At 43.1% G+C, this 18,237-nt stretch overlaps 4 protein-coding genes across 4 annotated transcripts; all 4 read right to left on the bottom strand.

The window, feature by feature from the left end:
- Window positions 1-349: 349 nt before the first annotated feature.
- LOC136433758 (mammalian ependymin-related protein 1-like) lies at window positions 350-3,086 on the bottom strand. The gene is made up of 6 exons (XM_066426247.1): window positions 2,955-3,086; window positions 2,631-2,665; window positions 2,001-2,141; window positions 1,602-1,785; window positions 1,084-1,174; window positions 350-886 (listed from the first exon to the last, which is right to left on the bottom strand). The coding sequence occupies exons 1-6, from the start codon at window positions 3,016-3,018 to the stop codon at window positions 805-807; spliced, it is 597 nt and encodes a 198-aa protein (XP_066282344.1). The 5' UTR covers window positions 3,019-3,086; the 3' UTR covers window positions 350-804.
- Window positions 3,087-4,183: 1,097 nt separating this feature from the next.
- On the bottom strand, window positions 4,184-9,748 carry LOC136433755 (mammalian ependymin-related protein 1-like). The gene is made up of 6 exons (XM_066426244.1): window positions 9,607-9,748; window positions 9,156-9,190; window positions 6,243-6,383; window positions 5,662-5,845; window positions 5,221-5,308; window positions 4,184-4,687 (listed from the first exon to the last, which is right to left on the bottom strand). Exons 1-6 carry the CDS (start codon window positions 9,674-9,676, stop codon window positions 4,621-4,623), a joined length of 585 nt encoding a protein of 194 aa, XP_066282341.1. The 5' UTR covers window positions 9,677-9,748; the 3' UTR covers window positions 4,184-4,620.
- An 814-nt stretch (window positions 9,749-10,562) lies between these two features.
- Window positions 10,563-13,561, bottom strand: LOC136433756 (mammalian ependymin-related protein 1-like). The gene is made up of 6 exons (XM_066426245.1): window positions 13,428-13,561; window positions 12,985-13,019; window positions 12,247-12,387; window positions 11,632-11,815; window positions 11,264-11,351; window positions 10,563-10,714 (listed from the first exon to the last, which is right to left on the bottom strand). Exons 1-6 carry the CDS (start codon window positions 13,495-13,497, stop codon window positions 10,648-10,650), a joined length of 585 nt encoding a protein of 194 aa, XP_066282342.1. The 5' UTR covers window positions 13,498-13,561; the 3' UTR covers window positions 10,563-10,647.
- Window positions 13,562-14,033: 472 nt separating this feature from the next.
- LOC136433754 (mammalian ependymin-related protein 1-like) lies at window positions 14,034-18,121 on the bottom strand. Its single transcript, XM_066426243.1, has 6 exons — window positions 17,989-18,121; window positions 17,710-17,744; window positions 16,735-16,875; window positions 16,037-16,220; window positions 15,132-15,219; window positions 14,034-14,518 (listed from the first exon to the last, which is right to left on the bottom strand). The coding sequence occupies exons 1-6, from the start codon at window positions 18,056-18,058 to the stop codon at window positions 14,452-14,454; spliced, it is 585 nt and encodes a 194-aa protein (XP_066282340.1). The 5' UTR covers window positions 18,059-18,121; the 3' UTR covers window positions 14,034-14,451.
- Between the last annotated feature and the right edge of the window lie 116 nt (window positions 18,122-18,237).

Raw genomic sequence — 18,237 nt, 5'->3', positions numbered from 1 at the left:
TATTTTCATATCCGTCTCCGAAGATATCAAATATTCAACTTTTTCATTTGTGAAATCTTTGCCCTTATCCGTTCGTGCGTTTACCTTTAGCTGAACTAACCTTTCATTCACCCCTAGAAGAGTTCGTCTGATCTCCGTCGCTGAGCGCACACTCAAACGTTATGTACTCTCGGTCATTCCCCCAAGGTGAAAGGCTTTTAGCAGCCGGGCAACCCTGGTTTACCCAGCTGGTAGGAACCTTGGTCTCGAGTTAGTTTGAAGTTTGATCCCTCCTTATCATTTGCAAACAGACGCTTATAATTATCATGGAGGTCACAAATGTTACGAACAAAAATAAGGTAAGGAGACATTGTATCAGATCAATCGCATTTTATTTTGCAGTACAGCCAGAACCCTGCATTAAAACTAGTCATAACGCTATTACTGAAAATGAACGATAAACCTGATCAGAGGACGCTTTTGCGTTTCGAAAAGTAGCAAGAATGCAATGCAGAGGAAATTCTACACTCGTGTTTTTACATACATCTAAATGATTTTCTGTCTTAACCGTAGAATGAGATATCAATGGAAACAACAAGTACTAGTATATTGGACGTAGAGATAAAGCGAAGAGGTATCCACACACCAAGAGATAAATCGAACGGGTACTCGAACTTAGTTATTAATCGAACAGGTATTGGAACGCAGAGATTAGCCGAACAGGTGTCCGAAGATGCGATCAATCGAACAGGTGTTCGAACCTAGAGATAAATCGAACAGGAATTTGAACAGCAGGTAGGCAATGACGTGTGCAGTTTGCAGTGCTCATGGCGGAGGAGGCCCCATGCATTCCCTCGGGGGGATGAAGACGTTAGCATCGGCGATGCCCAGGGTGACGTCAAAGAATCTGCAGGGAACAAACCGTGAGATATCAGTCGCAAGACGTCCCTAATAATATTCGTCTCTATATATTATATAACGTTAGACACCAGTTTAAGCCCACTTGACATGCTGCTACAGATGTAATGCAACCGTCGAATTCATTTTCAGCCATTTCCATGATTTTTCTACGGATTGGGAAGACAAAATTTGTCAAATACTTACTCCGTGGTCACCCTGCCAGTCCTGTTGCTGTAGAACATGTCGTTGACGGGGACACAGCCAGTATGGGTGAACGCACCGACCCAGTCATCACCTAGATGGACAGAGGTGTGGCTTCAGTTATTGTAGAATAACAGATCAACACAGAGAGATGTTGATAGAGTGGGGTATCGATATAGCCTCCAGACATCTCATGTAAAAGGTCAAACCGACAAGTAGCCTTACAACCGTCCTCACTAAACCTTCCGGGCATGCGCGCCTGCACAGTCATGACAATGTCCACTTATCATCCATATCAAGGCGGTTTTATATAGAAACCTCCTTGCCCATACGTATGTTGTATCAAAGTAAGGCCCACTTCACACTAATAGAGAAGTAGACTACAATGTAGTATTGCGACAATTTCAAGAAACACGTGTAAAGTGGGCCATAACGTTATACAGTGTGTCACGTATTTTCCGCATATTATTCGATACGTCGTCGCATCTAAGGAATGGGAAATGCTTCTACTATTCATATACCTTCTTGTTGGTTCCGTTCCCCCCACAGGGAAACATCCACCCCCTCGTGCGGGGCGCCCTTGGTACCGATGGTGAAGTCGCCCATGTGTGTGGCGTTCATTGGGATTTCGATGGGCCGGAAGGGGTAGTTCAGCTCCCGGGTCTCGCACTGCTTGGTCCTCAGGTTGAAGCGGTACTCTTTGCCCTGTAGCGACCGACAGCGTCAAACGTAAGTCCGGTACATCGTAATAGATAAGATTTACAGTTGTCATCACTGTCCTATGGCCTCCGTCGGTCAGTATTGGCCATGGTAAAATCCTAATTCACAACAGCCCTACAGCATCGACTATGAGTAAACAGCCCTTTACGAGAATGGCAGTCATCACAATGTCAGAGAAAATATTTCAACAAATTACGTACCGGCATGGTGTTGTGCAGGTACAATACGTCAAAGTATTCTTTCTCCCTAGTTTCGTCGACCTCCTCGATCCTGCGGATGCGCATGTTGTAGCGGTCGTACGACAGCTTGGCGCGCACGTAGAATCCCCTCATGCTGTCTTGCTACATAAGGAGAGATGTAACGTTAGAAGGAGATAATATCGCTAAGATATGGAAACGTAATATGTCATCAGGCACATTGTGATACACTTTAAGGTCCGGGACACGATGCCGTATCAAACGTTACCACGGCCCTGACATGACACACTGTAAATCGTAATACTAGTATATGTAGTTTGAGGTCTCATCTGAGCACGCAGAATAACACGCAAAACAGAAGAGCTTTATTTCATGGTAAAATACAAATACAACAGAATCGAATATGATTTAACCCGTGCCTTGAAGAAGTAGTAAGTTTAATCGTTATGCGATTTATTTGTTGACCTCTCCCTGACCTTGCGACCTACAGTTCAGCTAACTGCTGAACAATGTAATAAGCTTGTTCTAGAGTATGCAGGCTGACCATTTTACAATGCTAGTACTTGATAAGATGCACCGCATGACCTGTAAAGAAACTACTTTTACGGCGTAAATTCGATTCCAACTACTTACAATTCCAACGCGAGACTCCCAGACACTCGGTGCCCCTGGGGTTTGTGAAGAAAAGGGGACAACAGTGTATGATGTGCATTTTTAGAATGAGGGACGTTTTTGTAGCATTATTATTGCTGAAACTGTCTCAAAACTATATCATATCATATCATATCATATCATACGACATTGCCACAACTAAATATTATTAGAAATGGTGAGTATGGCTTTGAAACCCATGCCTCGCAGTGATTTCTTGTACATGTATACTTAAAGCAGCTGTTTCTGTAAAAACGGACTACAACAAATACGACAACGATATAAAAAAAACATATACGGACTCACTGCATGGCTCCGGTACCTGCCCGTAGGCAGCTGAGACCAGTACGAGGAGAATCAAGGCCTTCATTTCAGAGCTCGTCTTCCGCACGTCCTGTCGAACAGCCGTTCAGGTGAGATTAGTGGGCGGTGCTGCGCACACGCTCGCCCGAGTCAGGGGACGAGTCACGAGGTGTGGGGACTTTGTACATGTACTTGGGACTATCATGATTGTGAGACGACCACTAATGCAATCACGCTATGTTGTTTATTCCGAGGTCTGAGTGAGGTTAAGGACGAAGTCCATCAACGCTTACTCATCGCGGTAATCATGGAGGCACCACGCCAGCAGGCGGAGTAGCAATGAAGTGCACCTAGCATGTTGGAGACAAGTTCAGACAGACTTGGTAAATAACTTGTACGTACACAATAAGGTAAGGGCGAAGCATCCGTTCGAATAAGGCGTTTCGTAATCGGCTTTTTCGACAGCTTGTAACGTTGGAGCAATGCGTCCTCGCCACGGCTTCAGTCAAGTTCACTGGGTCCCTATTCTTACCTACACGAGCATGCTAAACCACCCCGGACACGTCTACTGCTCTCTTCCCTGCGTTGTGGCCGCCCAGGGGACGCACTCTTCATTGAAACGGCCTCACCGCCATTGGCAGGGTAAGGGACCCCATTTCAGCACCAAGGACATCGACCACGGATGTGCTCTTCAAGCAGAGGTTTGATAGGCTCGGGCTGGTTTTCGACATCTTTTTTTGCGTTCTTATCGGGCCTTTAAATTTGTCAGAATAAAAAGCCTGATAAGAAAGAAAAAAAGACGTCATAAAGCCACGAGCCTGAAGAATTCCCGATTAAATCATTAAAAAAGACGTCAAAAATAGGCAAAGTCAAACATTGCTTGGACAGTACTACGGACTGAGTCTTCTGAGCTGAGTCTTCTTTTATATTTCAATTACGTGCACTTGTGTTTGGTACATGTTTTGCTCCTAATATTGAAGCATGTAAACCTGTATTCGTATCAAATACTCCTCCTTCAAGAAGATATCAGTACCATCTTTACTCTCCGAGTAGAGGTCGGTGGTTACAATACTGGCTGTCATCAGATTGTTTAAACATAATTAAGGGGTACAATGTCTTTACACAGACCCTTTTCTTAATTGTTATCAACAACAGAAAGCGAATCATAATCGATGTAGCTTGGCACTATTTTCGCACTTAATGGACATATTATTTAAGAAAACAATGTCATATTGTCGTTCAATCACACAATGTTTTTATTCATTCACAACCATTTCCGTATAAGGAAATCAGAAGAAAAGCAATAAAGTAGACGGTGGCATAGGGGTATCAATACAAAGTGGGTATGAAAAGTCGGACAAAATACTTTCTTACGACAAACGAAAGACCAAATACGTACAGATATGTATGTAAGCTATATGTAAAGTTAACATAAGTGTAAACAGTACAAAACTGACGCCGACGAAACAAACACGTTTAGTGAAAATACATCTAGTACAGTTACATCACGCTGTTTTAATATCATGAATCGTTGTAGTAAAAGTTTTGCTAGGAAATTAACCAACGTTATAAGAATGTCATGTAGAAACATTTTTTCTTCAAGCTTTCATTGCACGTCTAATCTGTCCTCTAGTGATACGTGTACACTTCTGAGCAACACCGTCAGCAGTTACACGCATTCTTTCGGTGGAATGAAGACATTGGGGTCGGAGATACCACCTGTGACGTCAAAGAACCTGAGAAAAAGGCATTCGCATTATCATTTTAGCACCAGATTAACAAACGTAGCCACAAACGGCATATATTCAACATCTATACTTTGTTGTCCAAAAAGTGTTGCATCACGAAAGGTTATTGGACACCAAGAGGCCCATCATTTCTTATGTAAACAACCCTCAGGAAGGAGAGAATCAATTCTTCTTATAGACGAAACACTTACACACGTACTAACGTTACAGGTACATGACGAAAATTCTATGTATTGCAGATACAGATACATCCATTTACTACTCTCCAAGCAGAGGAGGGGTTTCGGCTGGTTTTTGACGTGTTTCTAGACGTTTTTGTCGGGCTTTCTACTTTGTCATGTTTTTTTTTTTAATAGCCAACCCCATAGTGTCAAACATGACTGTTGTCGGTAGAAAGCCCGACAAAAACGCCTAGAAACACGTCAAAAACCAGCCGAAACCCCTTCTCTGCTTGGAGAGTATCCATTTACCACATGTGCGTATTTTAGCTTCACGTGATATTTCGTTTCCTTCATACTTACAGTGTAGTGACAAGGCCGGTACGGTTGCTGTAGAATTCGTCTTGGATGGGAATGCAGCCCTCCACGGTGTAGGCACCGAAAAACTTGTCTATATGGCAGAAACAGTGAAGGTTATGTATGCTGTATGCTGTAAAGTAGCCTCAAAGCAAGGTCTTCCTTTTTTTTCAATGACTGTCCAGAAGACCGGTTCATGTACCACTGTCCCCTAGTTTACCCTTAGCCACACACACCCCATACTCCCCCTTACATGACTGTTGGCAAGGGGGGCTGAGGAGCCTAGGATGCATTAAGAACGGATGTATACTCAGAAAACAGCCCAGAAAAAAGCCAAGCCCGTAAAGCCTGCTTTTGATAGGAGGGTAGAGGGGACGGGTCCCGGCAAACTCACTAGGATGGCACCCAGCCTGCTATTGACGAGAGACATTACAAGCAAAGTCTAACCTCCGCTCTCAAATGTCCTTTCCCAAAGTTCCGTCAGGACGCCTGCCCCTGGTACTGCGCCGGTTCCGATGTAACTCTCGCCCAGGAAGGTCGAGTTTGGAGGGACTTCGAATGGACGCCATGGCTCGGTAAGCTCTTTCTTCTCGCACTCCTTCGACTTCAGGTTAAGGCGGTACTCGGTGCCCTGCGAAGAAAGTGGCGATGAGAGGATGAAGAAGACAATTCTTGACCCCGAAACTCTTAGATACTGATCACCATTTGAATGTGACCCCTAGTCATGCTTTCTTCAGTAAATCATATGTACACTTTAGATGTGCGTGCGTGCGTGGGTTTGTGTCTGTGTGTGTGTGTGTGTCGGTATGTGTGTGTTTCTGTGTCTGTGTGCATATTTCTGAGATTCCTGACATACACAATGCGGCGTTCTACCATACGGCCACAGTGCTGCGATTTTTGGCTGTGTGTATAGCTGGAAAGGGTCGCATTGCAGTATGGATACGGGTCGTCTACTACTAGTATCCTTGATAGCCTTGAATTTTGCGAATAATTTTTCCAGCAACTTGTGCTATAATCCTGATACTCACGGGTTCGGTGTTGTGCAGGTACAGCACGTCGAAGAACTCCTTATCCTGGAGGAGATTGACCTCCTCGATCCTGCGGACGCGCTTGTTGGCGCCATCGTAGGAAACCTTCGCACGCTCAGAGAATTGCTTCACTGGGTCGATCTACAGGACAAGTGACATTGATTTATTTACAAAGCACAGTAACTGTTAAATGGTGAGCAAGTTTATGGTCACAGTCAACGCATTTACTTATTCAAGAACACCCCACACAGTGCCGTTATTCGAAATGAAGGTGATAAGATGCTTGGTAAACTAGAAAGGCAACATTTGCGAGCAAATACAGCATGTTTAGCCATACTCCTCGCCATGCAAAAAATGGACTCTCCCCAAATAACAATGGACCATTCTAAAATACTTGCACTAAAAAAATGAATCACCCCAGTCCAAAACTGAGTCTTCCAGTAGCACCTCAACACAATATGGACCAGTCCACAACCATATCCACTAATTGATTAACACTTCTGCTAAAGAATGGACTTTTTCATAATCATTCCAGCTCAAAATTGAAAGAAATAATTAAAGAATCCTCCCCTTGCAAGAATGGGATATTCCGTGCCATTTCCATGTAAACCAGTCGAAAAATATCCGCTGAAAATTACACTCTTGCGCATAATCAACCCAGTTCAAAATTGAATTAAAAAAGATCAGCCTCAGGGAAGAATGAAGTTTTCCATAGTATACATATGAAGATTTGACAGGAGACGAAGGAAATGACCAAAAACAACATATTTGGGTCAATTCAAAGTCACCGAGAGGGTTTTAATATAATATTTGTAATATGTTTGAACTATTTTGATTAAAAGAATGTCTAAGTCACAACAGTTCTAAAGTGTTCAAACAATTAGAATTGAAACTTATAACATGTTTGAACTCATTTCACATACGTTGGAAACATTTCGAACGTAACTACACAAAAATCTCTTTATTTAGAACAGTTTCAAACCATCTATCCAAATGTTTCAATGTTCGAACAATTTGTAACAAAAGATTTTCACAATTGCCCTCATAAACGAAGGTGCTAAGTCCTCCTGTGTGTTTCTGCCTATTTTCGGTGGCCGCGCTAGACCACCAGCGGATTTGTTTTGACGGAGCGTCACCCGCGCGCGACGATGTACACTGTTCGGCACCGCTAATATCCGGCATTTTCCCGCTCCAAAACACTCCACAAGACCCACGTTTTTAGTGTTTTGCCTCTTGTGCAACACGATTCGATTTGCATTACTAACGGGACGAAAATGATAGAAAAAATTCACCCCGTCCCGTCGTCCGTCCCAAAAACATGAACGACATGAAAATATATTTTCTTACAGATTCAATCACAAAAATCAACAGCATGGGATTCCAAATTTTCGCAACGGCCGACCATTTATCATGGTTGAACTTCCTTCCAAGGCGTGCGATAGATAAACATTCCCGGCACATAATAGTCACTAGTACCAGACTAACGCAAGCTCATGATGATAATAGGGAGAAAGTTTGTCAGTGAAGTTTGGCCACCAGAGGGTACATTCATTTAACGTTACAAGCTAGCGCAAAGGGGCGAATCATTGACCTTACCGGGGACTGACTCTACTGGCCTAATCATTCCTTTTTTGCCGAATTCTACGATCCATACGCCCGTACGTAGGACATGTAGGAAGGCACCGCCTACCACCCGCCTTTGATCATGTATGAAGTCGGCGGCAGAGAGAGATCATCAATCAATTTTGACAGGAGTGTCGCGCCAGTCTGAGGAGAAACGATCTCCCGTGTTGTGTTGAAGAATTTGGAGTTTGAAAATATCTGGAATAACTAATGCTAGAATAAACATTCACAAAATCATTGATTTAACTTGTTTTCTGTTATAAAATTTCCTAAACTGCAATTTAACCACTGAGTTTAAGGGAACATGGTGTTTTCCCGATAATCACGTTAAATGTTTATGTCCGGTCTTTCCTCCTCGTAAGCAAACTTCAAGCTTGGCCAGGTGCAAGGCACTCGGGGTCAATGACCTGTAGGTCATATGTAGTATTGAAAGTGACAGAAGTGGCAAATATTGTCAAGAAAGCCCAAAATAAATCGTTTTGAATATATGTATGCCAAAAATGGGAATGTAGTCCTTTAAATATTTGTTCAAGCCACATATACAGCAAATTTCAGGTCATTCGGTTGAAATACAAGGGCGCAGGAGGCCAAGATATGCTAAAAATAGCCTAAAAACCTCAATAAAATCACTTTCAAGGTCAATATCAAAAAAAGGAAAAGAACGTACATTGGCTTTTGCCTACATTACCTCTGTACCAAATTTCAGGTCATTTGGTCAAAAAATGACAGAGATGAATCGATTTGAAGATTTGACAGGAGAAGAAACATGAGAGAAAACAATATGTTGAGCCATACTTATGGCTAAACATAAAAATATTCAAACACAGTCTTGTGTTTGCATTGTATCTTTGTTGTGAAAATAGCTTTTATGAACGGCTAAATGGTTGTACTGTACGGGCCTCGCCCCCTAGCCTTGTGACAGGGCAGACCAGCTTTGTTTACCCAACGTGCCAAAGGTCGATGACTTTAATAAATGGCACCATTGTATCAATAGTCACGAGTTTTTTTTATTCAATGAGTCATAAAACTACTGCTGCTGTGAGGTTCAAATGACGAAATCACCATTAGACATCATCTTGAATATCATCATGCAAAGTCACTCTTAATTTGCTCAATTGGACCCTTTCGCTAAACCTCGGCTGTTGAGCTAAACTGATAGCCAATGATTATCTGATGTAACCTTTGATACCTTGGAACAATGGAATATGTGCTATCAGCGTGGTATAGAATCTGAGCCACGTGTTAACTGGTACCGTAGATAAAGATTTATCTCTGAAATAGCTGACTCACCCTGGAGATCCTAGCCTCCCAGAGGGGCGGTGGCGCTGTGCATGGGAAAACATTGTTACGTTAATAACACTGACTGGACAGGCAACAGGAATGGCACTAAGTGAAAAACTAAGAAAAACCAAGGAAAAACAGAAAACGGAGAAAGGTGTAAAAATATATATTCTGTGGTGCCTCAACAGTCAAATAGTTAGACTAAGGGGTAGTTGAGATGATCTTTTGCAAATATTTAACGATCAATAGACGCGTTTCTGACGTCTCTCGAAAAATGATCGTCTCAGGCGTTTCTCGACAAATAACTATGTCCCCTGGAATCCCCTGGTAGAATCAATGACGACATTGATGCCCTGTAACCCCTTATACACCTGCATTACAAACATGGCAAGCTAAAAGTCACTATGAAAACGTTTCAAAGGTGAGACTTATTTTAATACCAAAGCAGGGAACAACTCACAGCATGGCTGTAGTATCTGGCTGTGCGCCACAGCAAGGCAGACGGCGGCGAAAAGTAGGAGAGTCTTCATGGTGCTGTGGAGGAGACTGCTAGGTCTGTCCGAGTGGGTGGAAGGTCAGTCGGGAGTGGAGCCGTCACGAGTCACGTTGTACAAAGGTAGACCTTGGACCGTCTGTCTCGGATTACCAAGATACGGTATTTGCGTTGCCATTAGATGTGGCCAATTGTGGAACCAAAAGTAGGGAACGCCCATAGTTTTGATTCATGCAAGCCCGATGACGTTTTGGTGGATTTAGGTGTATATCTGGGTTTCTTGCGATCCACAAAGAGTGGTAAGCTGGGTTCTTCTAGCTAGTTTCCTCAAGTAAGCTTAACCCTGAGAGCTTAACCACATGCATACACCCCCATGCGTAGAACTCTCAAAGTAGTTTATTGGGTTACTCCACCTTAAATTGATTTGCTATTTTCCTACTCTTGTCACTGATTACAGGGTCGAGTGCCTCTTAATGCAGTACCTTAGAGTGTAGGTAGGGGGAGTGATGACACTTCGACATGAGTAGGTAGGTCTTTTATATCATAAAAAGTTTGAATTCACGGTCACAATAATTTCCTTACAATGTGGCGGAGGCAAATGCTTAGGTAGACGAAGGTGTTACCACACATTTTTCACTCGAAGATATGGTTGTAGTAAAGCAAAGGTGATTATCCGTAGTGCTTGACAACATCATTGAACATGTTGTCAAAGTGACAAAGGAAGAACAAATAAGCTGCAGACTACATTACTTTTGTGTTACATGTACCTGAAATCAGTTTTAGCGCTTACAACACCATGCTTACAAGACAAAACTGACACTAACTTACAAGAAACAAACGTGAGTAATGGGCTTATGAGAAATACGCTCCACATTCCCTTCAGAAGTAGAGGTTTCGCCAATAAAATACAATTGGAGACTTGCTGTGTTTGGTCTTTTATTTCTGAAATCTTTCACCGCTATAGTAAGGATATCTTTACGCCGTTATTACTACTAAAGACCGCGCGGGTTACTCGCATTCCCTCGGTGGGATGAAGACGTTCGGGTCGGAGATACCGGCTGTCACGTCAAAGAACCTGGAAAATAACAATATCTTAGCACTTCCATAATCATGACGTTCAAATCAAGACTTCATTTGCAGCTAGCAATGGCCAATGGTTCGGTCACAACATTCCGTCCTTTTCAAAATGTTGTGTCTATATAAGGCCACTGCAAATAACTCGTATAGATGACGTCGGCGTGTGCATGTTGGGGTTAGCCTGATTTTCAAAACATAGGAACTTTGTTCACCTCAGGAGATGGTCAACATGACAAGAAAGTACCAAAAAAGGGGAAACTATGCCGCGTTATAGCCTTTATTCTTCTTGAAGAAGTGAGGTAGCCATGAGTGTGTCATTTTTGCACTTCTTGAATACAGGAATAAGATAATTGTTGGCTGTGATATCATGTTTTGTCTCTTCAATTGTCACAACGTTTACATGGTGTCTATTTTGGAAATGTATGCGTCTTGTTTTTTTTAATCCGTATTGGGTTTTTTCGCGCTCTCGCATTAAATGTGTAGACTGAAGAGGATGTCATCCTTAAATTTACTTGCTGTGGCCTAATCGTTAGTGATCACTACTTACGTAGAAGTGACAAGGCCAGTGCGCCTGCTGTAGAATTCCTCTTGGATGGGAATGCAGCCCACAACGGTGTACACACCGAAATACTTGTCTGAATGTTGGATAAACAAGAAAGGCCAAGTTATAAGTAATGTATGGTTTATTACACACTGGCTGGTCTTCAAGAACATCATTCCTCTGTTCCCACCATTGTACATTGACTGTCGAGCAATAAAATTCACTCATTAATTCTCATTCCAGGGCCATTGTTTTTCATGATAGCAGCTATCATGAAAAACAATGGACAGATAGCATCATATTTACAGGAAAGAAATTTTAAAAAATTGTGAAGATAGAAACGTGTTGAGAACTCTGAAAGGACGAAATCTAACCTCCGCTCTCAAAAGCCTTGTCCCAAAGTTGTGTCTGGACGCCTGCCCCTGGTACCGCGCCGGTTCCGATGTAACTCTCGCCCAGGAAGGTGGAGTTTGGGGGGACTTCGAAGGGACGCCAGGCGTCTTCGATCTCCTTCTTGTTGCACTCCTTTGTCTTCAGGTTGAAGCGGTACTCAGTACCCTGTGGCAAGAAATGAATCAATTTTTCACAACAAGATCTACTTTCTACGTAATAACACTCATATAACTTTACTGCAAATGCCTAACAATGGTTAGCGCGTTTCTGAAAGTATCTTCTAACGTTACCTTGAAATACTCTCCAAGCAGAGGTGGGGTTCCGGTTGGTTTTTGACGTGTTTTTAGGCGTTTTTGTCGGGCTTTATAGAGATAAAAAACATGACAAAGTAGAAAGCCCGACAAAAACACGTCAAAAACCAGCCGGAACACCTACTCTACTTGGAGAGTACCTTGAAACTCTTGAGCGGTTCACGTAAAAAAGAATGGCGACCTAATTACCATCTTCAGTTTTCGCAACATGAATAGCAAGATCGACTTTCTATGTTTTTGTTGATTTTCTGAAAGAAGGTTTTGGGATGTAGTTGTGATACTCACGGGTTCGGTGTTGTGGATCCTCAGCACGTCAAAGTACTCCTTGTCATCACGGATGTTGACTTCCTCGATGACACGGATACGCCTGTTGGTGGCATCGTAGGAGATCCTTGCACGCTCGGAGAAGCGCTTTTCGGGGTCGATCTATCAGGCAAAGCACATTGACTCAGCTTATCTTATTAATAGTTAGCCATGTAGAAACGAAGGCACAATCTGAATCAGTGAACTGATAAAAGCAAAGCAGTAATAGTCGAACCCTTTACGTTATCTTGACGCATGTCCACACCAAACAGTTTGGTCTCTTTAATGCTGGGGACGACATCCGAACTGGGTTTGAAGGCGCTATCTACATGTGACTCGGACACTTGTATATAACAATCAGGTCTCGACAAATAGACACTACGACGAGCTCTGTTTGCCACGCGCGCCAAAGGTCGAAGTCTTTTAATAGCTTTACATAAGCAGTAGTGGTCACGAGTTTTAGGGGCCATAAAACTACTGATACATTTGTAATAGCTAAGACGACGAAAGAACCAAACGGTATTTAGTCTGAATATTTTCCTGCGACTCTTCTAATGGATCAAATCACCTGCATGGCCTCTGCCATTGAGCCAACTTTCGATACCTGGTAGCGGTAAGATTTACTAGTAACCTAACGGCGTGGTTTGAAATTAGAGCACCTCCCTTACGCGTGTTGACTGGTACAACAGATAAGGAACGCTCATGTAACAGGTGACTTACCCTGGAGATCCTGGCCTCCCAGAGGGGCGGTGGCGCTGTGTACGGTAAAACATCGTGCGTTAATATCCATCTGTACCTGTAAAGCTTATTTAAACGTCCTTCGGCGTAAAACACCAGCTTCGCAGTACCGCGGCGCGGCATGTTACACCTGGCCTTTGCATATCTGCATGCATTATCAAAAGCTCTCTAGTTAGAATGCCCCTACTGTATATGGTGGCATCGAGTTCCACCCTGTAATAGTTACATGTATGTAACGTAGTAACACCCATATAACGTTACTAAGAATGCATTGAAATCGTTGACGCATTTCTAAAAGTAGCTTCTTCTACCTTGAAAAATCTGTTTAAACCTGAAACTCCTGGGCGCTTCACGTAAAGAATATTGGCCACCTTAGAAGACAGTGATATAGCTAACATTATGCACCAAGGCATTGAAGAACTTACAGCATGGCTGCAGCACTTGGCTGGAGACCACCGCTACGCAGACGGCGGCGAAAAGTACGAAAGTCTTCATGATGCGAGGTCCTGTGGAGGGTGTATCTAGGTGGGAGTGCAGTCTAGAATGAAGATAGAGGGTCACGAGGGTTGACCTGGACGCTGTGATGCTATCTCTGATGGTCAAGCTGCGATATTTGCGTTGCCATTAGAAGTAGCCAATAGCAGAAGGGACTGCCTCTGTTTTACAACACACAATTCGTGTTGTCATCTTTAACTTAATGTGCAATTGTATTTAGGTGTCAGAAATGAGTCGTAGGTTTGGACGATCTGTAATGACTATATTTACGATATGAAGTTACGATAAAGGTTATCATGCATTCCCAAAATATAGAATCCGGAGTTCGGCATGCACTGTATGATACCTTTCTGCTGCTTCAGCTGAACCTCTAGTCATCCATTCACAATGGCTTGAAGTTACTGCATAGGTTTGTGTCGGGGTTAGGTTTGTGAAAACCAGGTAATGCCAAAGTTGTACTAACTAAAGGCAGGCCTAAACCATAACGTATAATGACATAATGTAGGGATACCACTTTATTAAACACCAGAGCAACATTGTGTCATAAAAGTTTTAATTCACAACGATTTGGTTATCGGCTGATATTACAGCAGTAAGACAAAGGTGATAGTGTAACAATACAATATATTTGCCAATATTGGCCAATATACTATCGCGGTGACGAGCGAAAGACTAATCATTTATACAACTGTGTTACACGAAATCATCAGAATAGACGTTTACATAACAAAACCACATCAAACGTAACATTACATGTAGTTTGGGTGAACTCTATGATAATCACATCAGAAAGTGCCAATATCGGTCATGATAGCAAAGGTATTGCCACGAAAGTACAAATTACAGGAATGCCAGCATGTTGGGCCACTTTCCTCTGAAGTCTTTTATTGTAAATCTATTCTGTTTTCTATTGGAATTTGCGATGGCTTCTATGCAAGGCACCGCGGACTATCACTACATGCATTCCCTCGGTGGGATGAAGACATTCGGGTCAGAGACGCCGGCTACCACGTCAAAGAAGCTGGAAAAGAAGAAAAAAGAGCTCATAAGTTCATGTTAGCAGTTACATTTATAATTTACCTTCAAACAAGTCTCGCAGTAGTCACATGAATCAGTCCTAGTACTTGGGTTATCACTGTAACAAGATTATGTGTTCTGGGGTAACACTGAGCGTCCCCAGTAGCCTGCCCAATGGATTGCTTAGCGTTAATCATTGACAGGTCCTACCTGGTAAATCACACGATTCACTACGGATTAACTCGCCTTCGTAATCGTTAACTGGACCAAATATTTACCAATCAAGCCCCCCAAACGCCCTCGCCCATTTCTCCTCTGATGATATTGGATTGTATACGGTACAAATTATTTAACCTGTCGGACGAATTGAATGCTAATAAACCGGGCTTGAGACCCTACGTGTCATCTTAGTCCAGCACTTAGAACATGATACTAGTAGAACAGTAGCCTGGTATCAAAACCTATGTTACTATTATATATAGGACAAAAAACAAACATAATAGGTTTGAAAACCAGGCCGTCAACACAGCTACATGGAACTTGATGGTAACAGGTGGCTTTCTATTCATCATATGAGCATTGCGCAAAAGTTAAACCTCATATATTCCACTACTTACAATGTAGAGACAAGGCCAGTGCGGTTGCTGAAGAATTCCTCCTGGATGGGAATGCAGCCCTCAACGGTGTAGACACCGAAATACTTGTCTAGATGTTGAAAAAAAAGAAAAGGCAAGTTTTAACATTACATGGTTTATCACACGCAAGCTGGTCTCCAGGCCAATCCTTCATTTCATTGTCAAGACTGCCCGGAGGATCAGTTCCTGTTCCGACTCTCATGATACAGCTGCCATGTTGGCAGGGGATAGAAATTACAGAAACAGCGGTAGCTAGAAACGTGTTGACAAGTCCTGAACATCCACTACATGACCAAGTGCCCCCACATGCACAAAGATCAGCTGCAACTACCCTGGAATCCAGAGCAATTGTACCGAGCTTCCCCGGACCTACACCGGCCCGCGCCCGGAGCTTCCTCGGACCTACCCTCCCGCTGGCCCGACAACGTATCCCGCCCCACTTCCCGCTAGCCGAATAGGGTGGCTAGCGGATAGTGGGGCGGGGTAGATCTTCGGTGGGAGCGGAAGGGTAGGCCCGGGTAACTCGTAGCGCGGGCCGGTACATATGCTATGGATTCCAGGGTAAGCTGCAACTGGCAGGAAGTTGAGGAACAGCCAGGCCGTGAGTGTTCCAAGGGCAAGGATGAAACGTCTGCAACAGTCATTTCTACACAGGGCCATACCCTGTACAACAAGGAACTGTCCGTGATAATAGGGAACTGTTTGCTTACAGTATTGACTGTCACCAAACCTCGCCTCAAGAATGTATTGTACAGTTTTTTTTTACTTTTGATATTTAATTGTCTGGTACGTAATGTGAATATTTTGCTATTGTCAGCAAACTCTGCAAAGCGTTTGCGCTTGGTGATAATAATAATGATAAATGTGTAAAGAACACATCCGCTAACCTCCGCTCTCAAAGGTATGTGCCCAAAGTTCCGTCAGGACGCCAGCCCCTGGTACCGCGCCGGTTCCGATGTAACTCTCCCCCAGGAAGGTGGCGTTGGGAGGGACCTGGAACTCACGCCAGGGCTCCGACATCTCCCTCTTCTCGCACTCCTTCGTCTTCAGGTTAAGGCGGTACTCGGTGCCCTGTGCACGTGAGAAAATATCAAAGTCGGGTTGATGAATGAATCTTGACACCAAGAGTGACAAGATAGACCCGATTGCTTATAATCATTCGAATGTGAAAGTTGGTCCTGGAGACAATGTGTACATAGGACCATTCAAATCATCCATTCTTGCATTTTTTGTACATTATCCTTCCACTTTGTAACACTCCACAAAATAAGTAAAGAAAACGATTAAAAAAATCATAAAGGCTGTTAGGTAACAATACCGCAATAATGGTACGGGATTTATATCGTTGAGGAACGTTGATGGGGCCCAGCGACAAGCGACTGTCCCTATGTATACATTTATTTATTCATATAGCAACATGGCAATACAACCAGTCTCTAGACATGATAGAATCTTATCCGTGATAGGAAAATGGTCTTCTTTGTCCCACATGGCAATATTTCCACTTGGAGTATGTTAATTTTAATTTCTCTTTTATTCTTCGACGGCGTTTTACAGTTGGTTGTCTTGTAGTTCTAAAACTTACCGGTTCGGTGTTGTGGATGTACAGCACATCGTAGAAGTCCTTCTCCTCCAGGAGATTGACCTCCTCGATCCTGCGCACGCGCCTGTTGGTGGCATCGTAGGACATCCGGGCGCGCTCCGAGAACCGCTTCTCTGGGTCAATCTGAAGTTCATGGGGATTGTTCAAACGAAAAATAATTGATGAACGGAAAGATAAGTTACAAGTAAGTCCTTTTATTTCATTGAAAACGCGTACAATATGCATCCGTAAATACGTTTGTGAATCCGTGAAGAATTTCATCACGTTGGCGAATGACTGAATAGCAAGGTTCTTGACATATGGCACCATCATTGCACACCACAGTTGTGCTAACTGATAGCCAATTAACGTTTGTGGAGATTAGACATACAGGTAAACAATGTATTCTAGTCACGCTGAAGAAGAGTGACGGATGTCACTCGAAACTTCCGAAAATAAATTTCAAATTGTATCCAGTTGTAGAGTTTGCTTTGTCTTTGTACATCCGTGAATACATGTAGTTTCATTAGGTTCGTGAATCAATTCAACACAGTTTTATTAGGAACGCAGACTTGTCATTCTTCTCTAGAGACGTTTCGACAACCATCGGCTGTCTTCATCAGTGTTAAATCATGTACACTGATGAAGCCAGCAGATAGGTTGTCAGAACGTCTGTAAAGAAGTGAAATATGGTTACGTACATACCAAAGGTCGATGACTTAAGATGACATCATTGTATTAGCTATAGCAGTCACGAGTTGTGCGAGTCATCATAAAATCTACTTCTGCATTTCAGGTCAAGATGAGATCTTAAAACTTTGTCTAGAAAATTTCATGACATCATCGCTGCTACCGTGAGTTGTGCTAATAGCCAATTAACACTATGGTTAGCCTTGATACTCTGGAACGACATGGTACGTGGTGGTATGATACTTTAATAGTCACTGCTAACGTTACAGCTAAGGAGTCCTGGCTTACCCTTGAGACGCGGGCCTCCCAGAGGGGCGGTGCCGCTGTGAATGCCAAAACAACATCGTACATTAATAAAACTCAAGTATCAAGTACACTGCAAAGAGCGTTGTGACGTTTGTAGATTCCTGCGAAATGGACCAGCTACTCTGCAACCGTGCAGCATGGCACGTACACTGAGAAATTACAGCTTAAACACCTGTAGCTCTACTACACCCGGCTAGTACAGAAAACTTGAAAACTCGTTTAGGAAGCCTTGTTGTGCTCTAAAAGCAGTGAACGACTCACCGCATGGCTCCAGCACCTGGCTGTAGGCCACGGATACGCAGACGACGGCGAAAAGTAGGAGGGTCTTCATGGTGCGAGGTTCTGTACTACAATGGAGGAGTCACAAGGGTTGTGCAAATGTTGACCTTGGACCCAGTGGCTGTGCCATGATGATCAAGGTCCGGTATTTGCGTTGCTATTAAAAGCAGCCAATGGCAGAAGAGAAAATCTGCTTTCAAAGGAACGCCCCTCGTAATATAACATGCAAAA

This window comes from Branchiostoma lanceolatum, chromosome 4 (assembly GCF_035083965.1).
Source record: "Branchiostoma lanceolatum isolate klBraLanc5 chromosome 4, klBraLanc5.hap2, whole genome shotgun sequence".
Taxonomy (NCBI): domain Eukaryota; kingdom Metazoa; phylum Chordata; class Leptocardii; order Amphioxiformes; family Branchiostomatidae; genus Branchiostoma; species Branchiostoma lanceolatum.
Note: the sequence above shows the minus strand (reverse complement) of the source record. Positions and strands in the feature narration are given on the sequence as shown.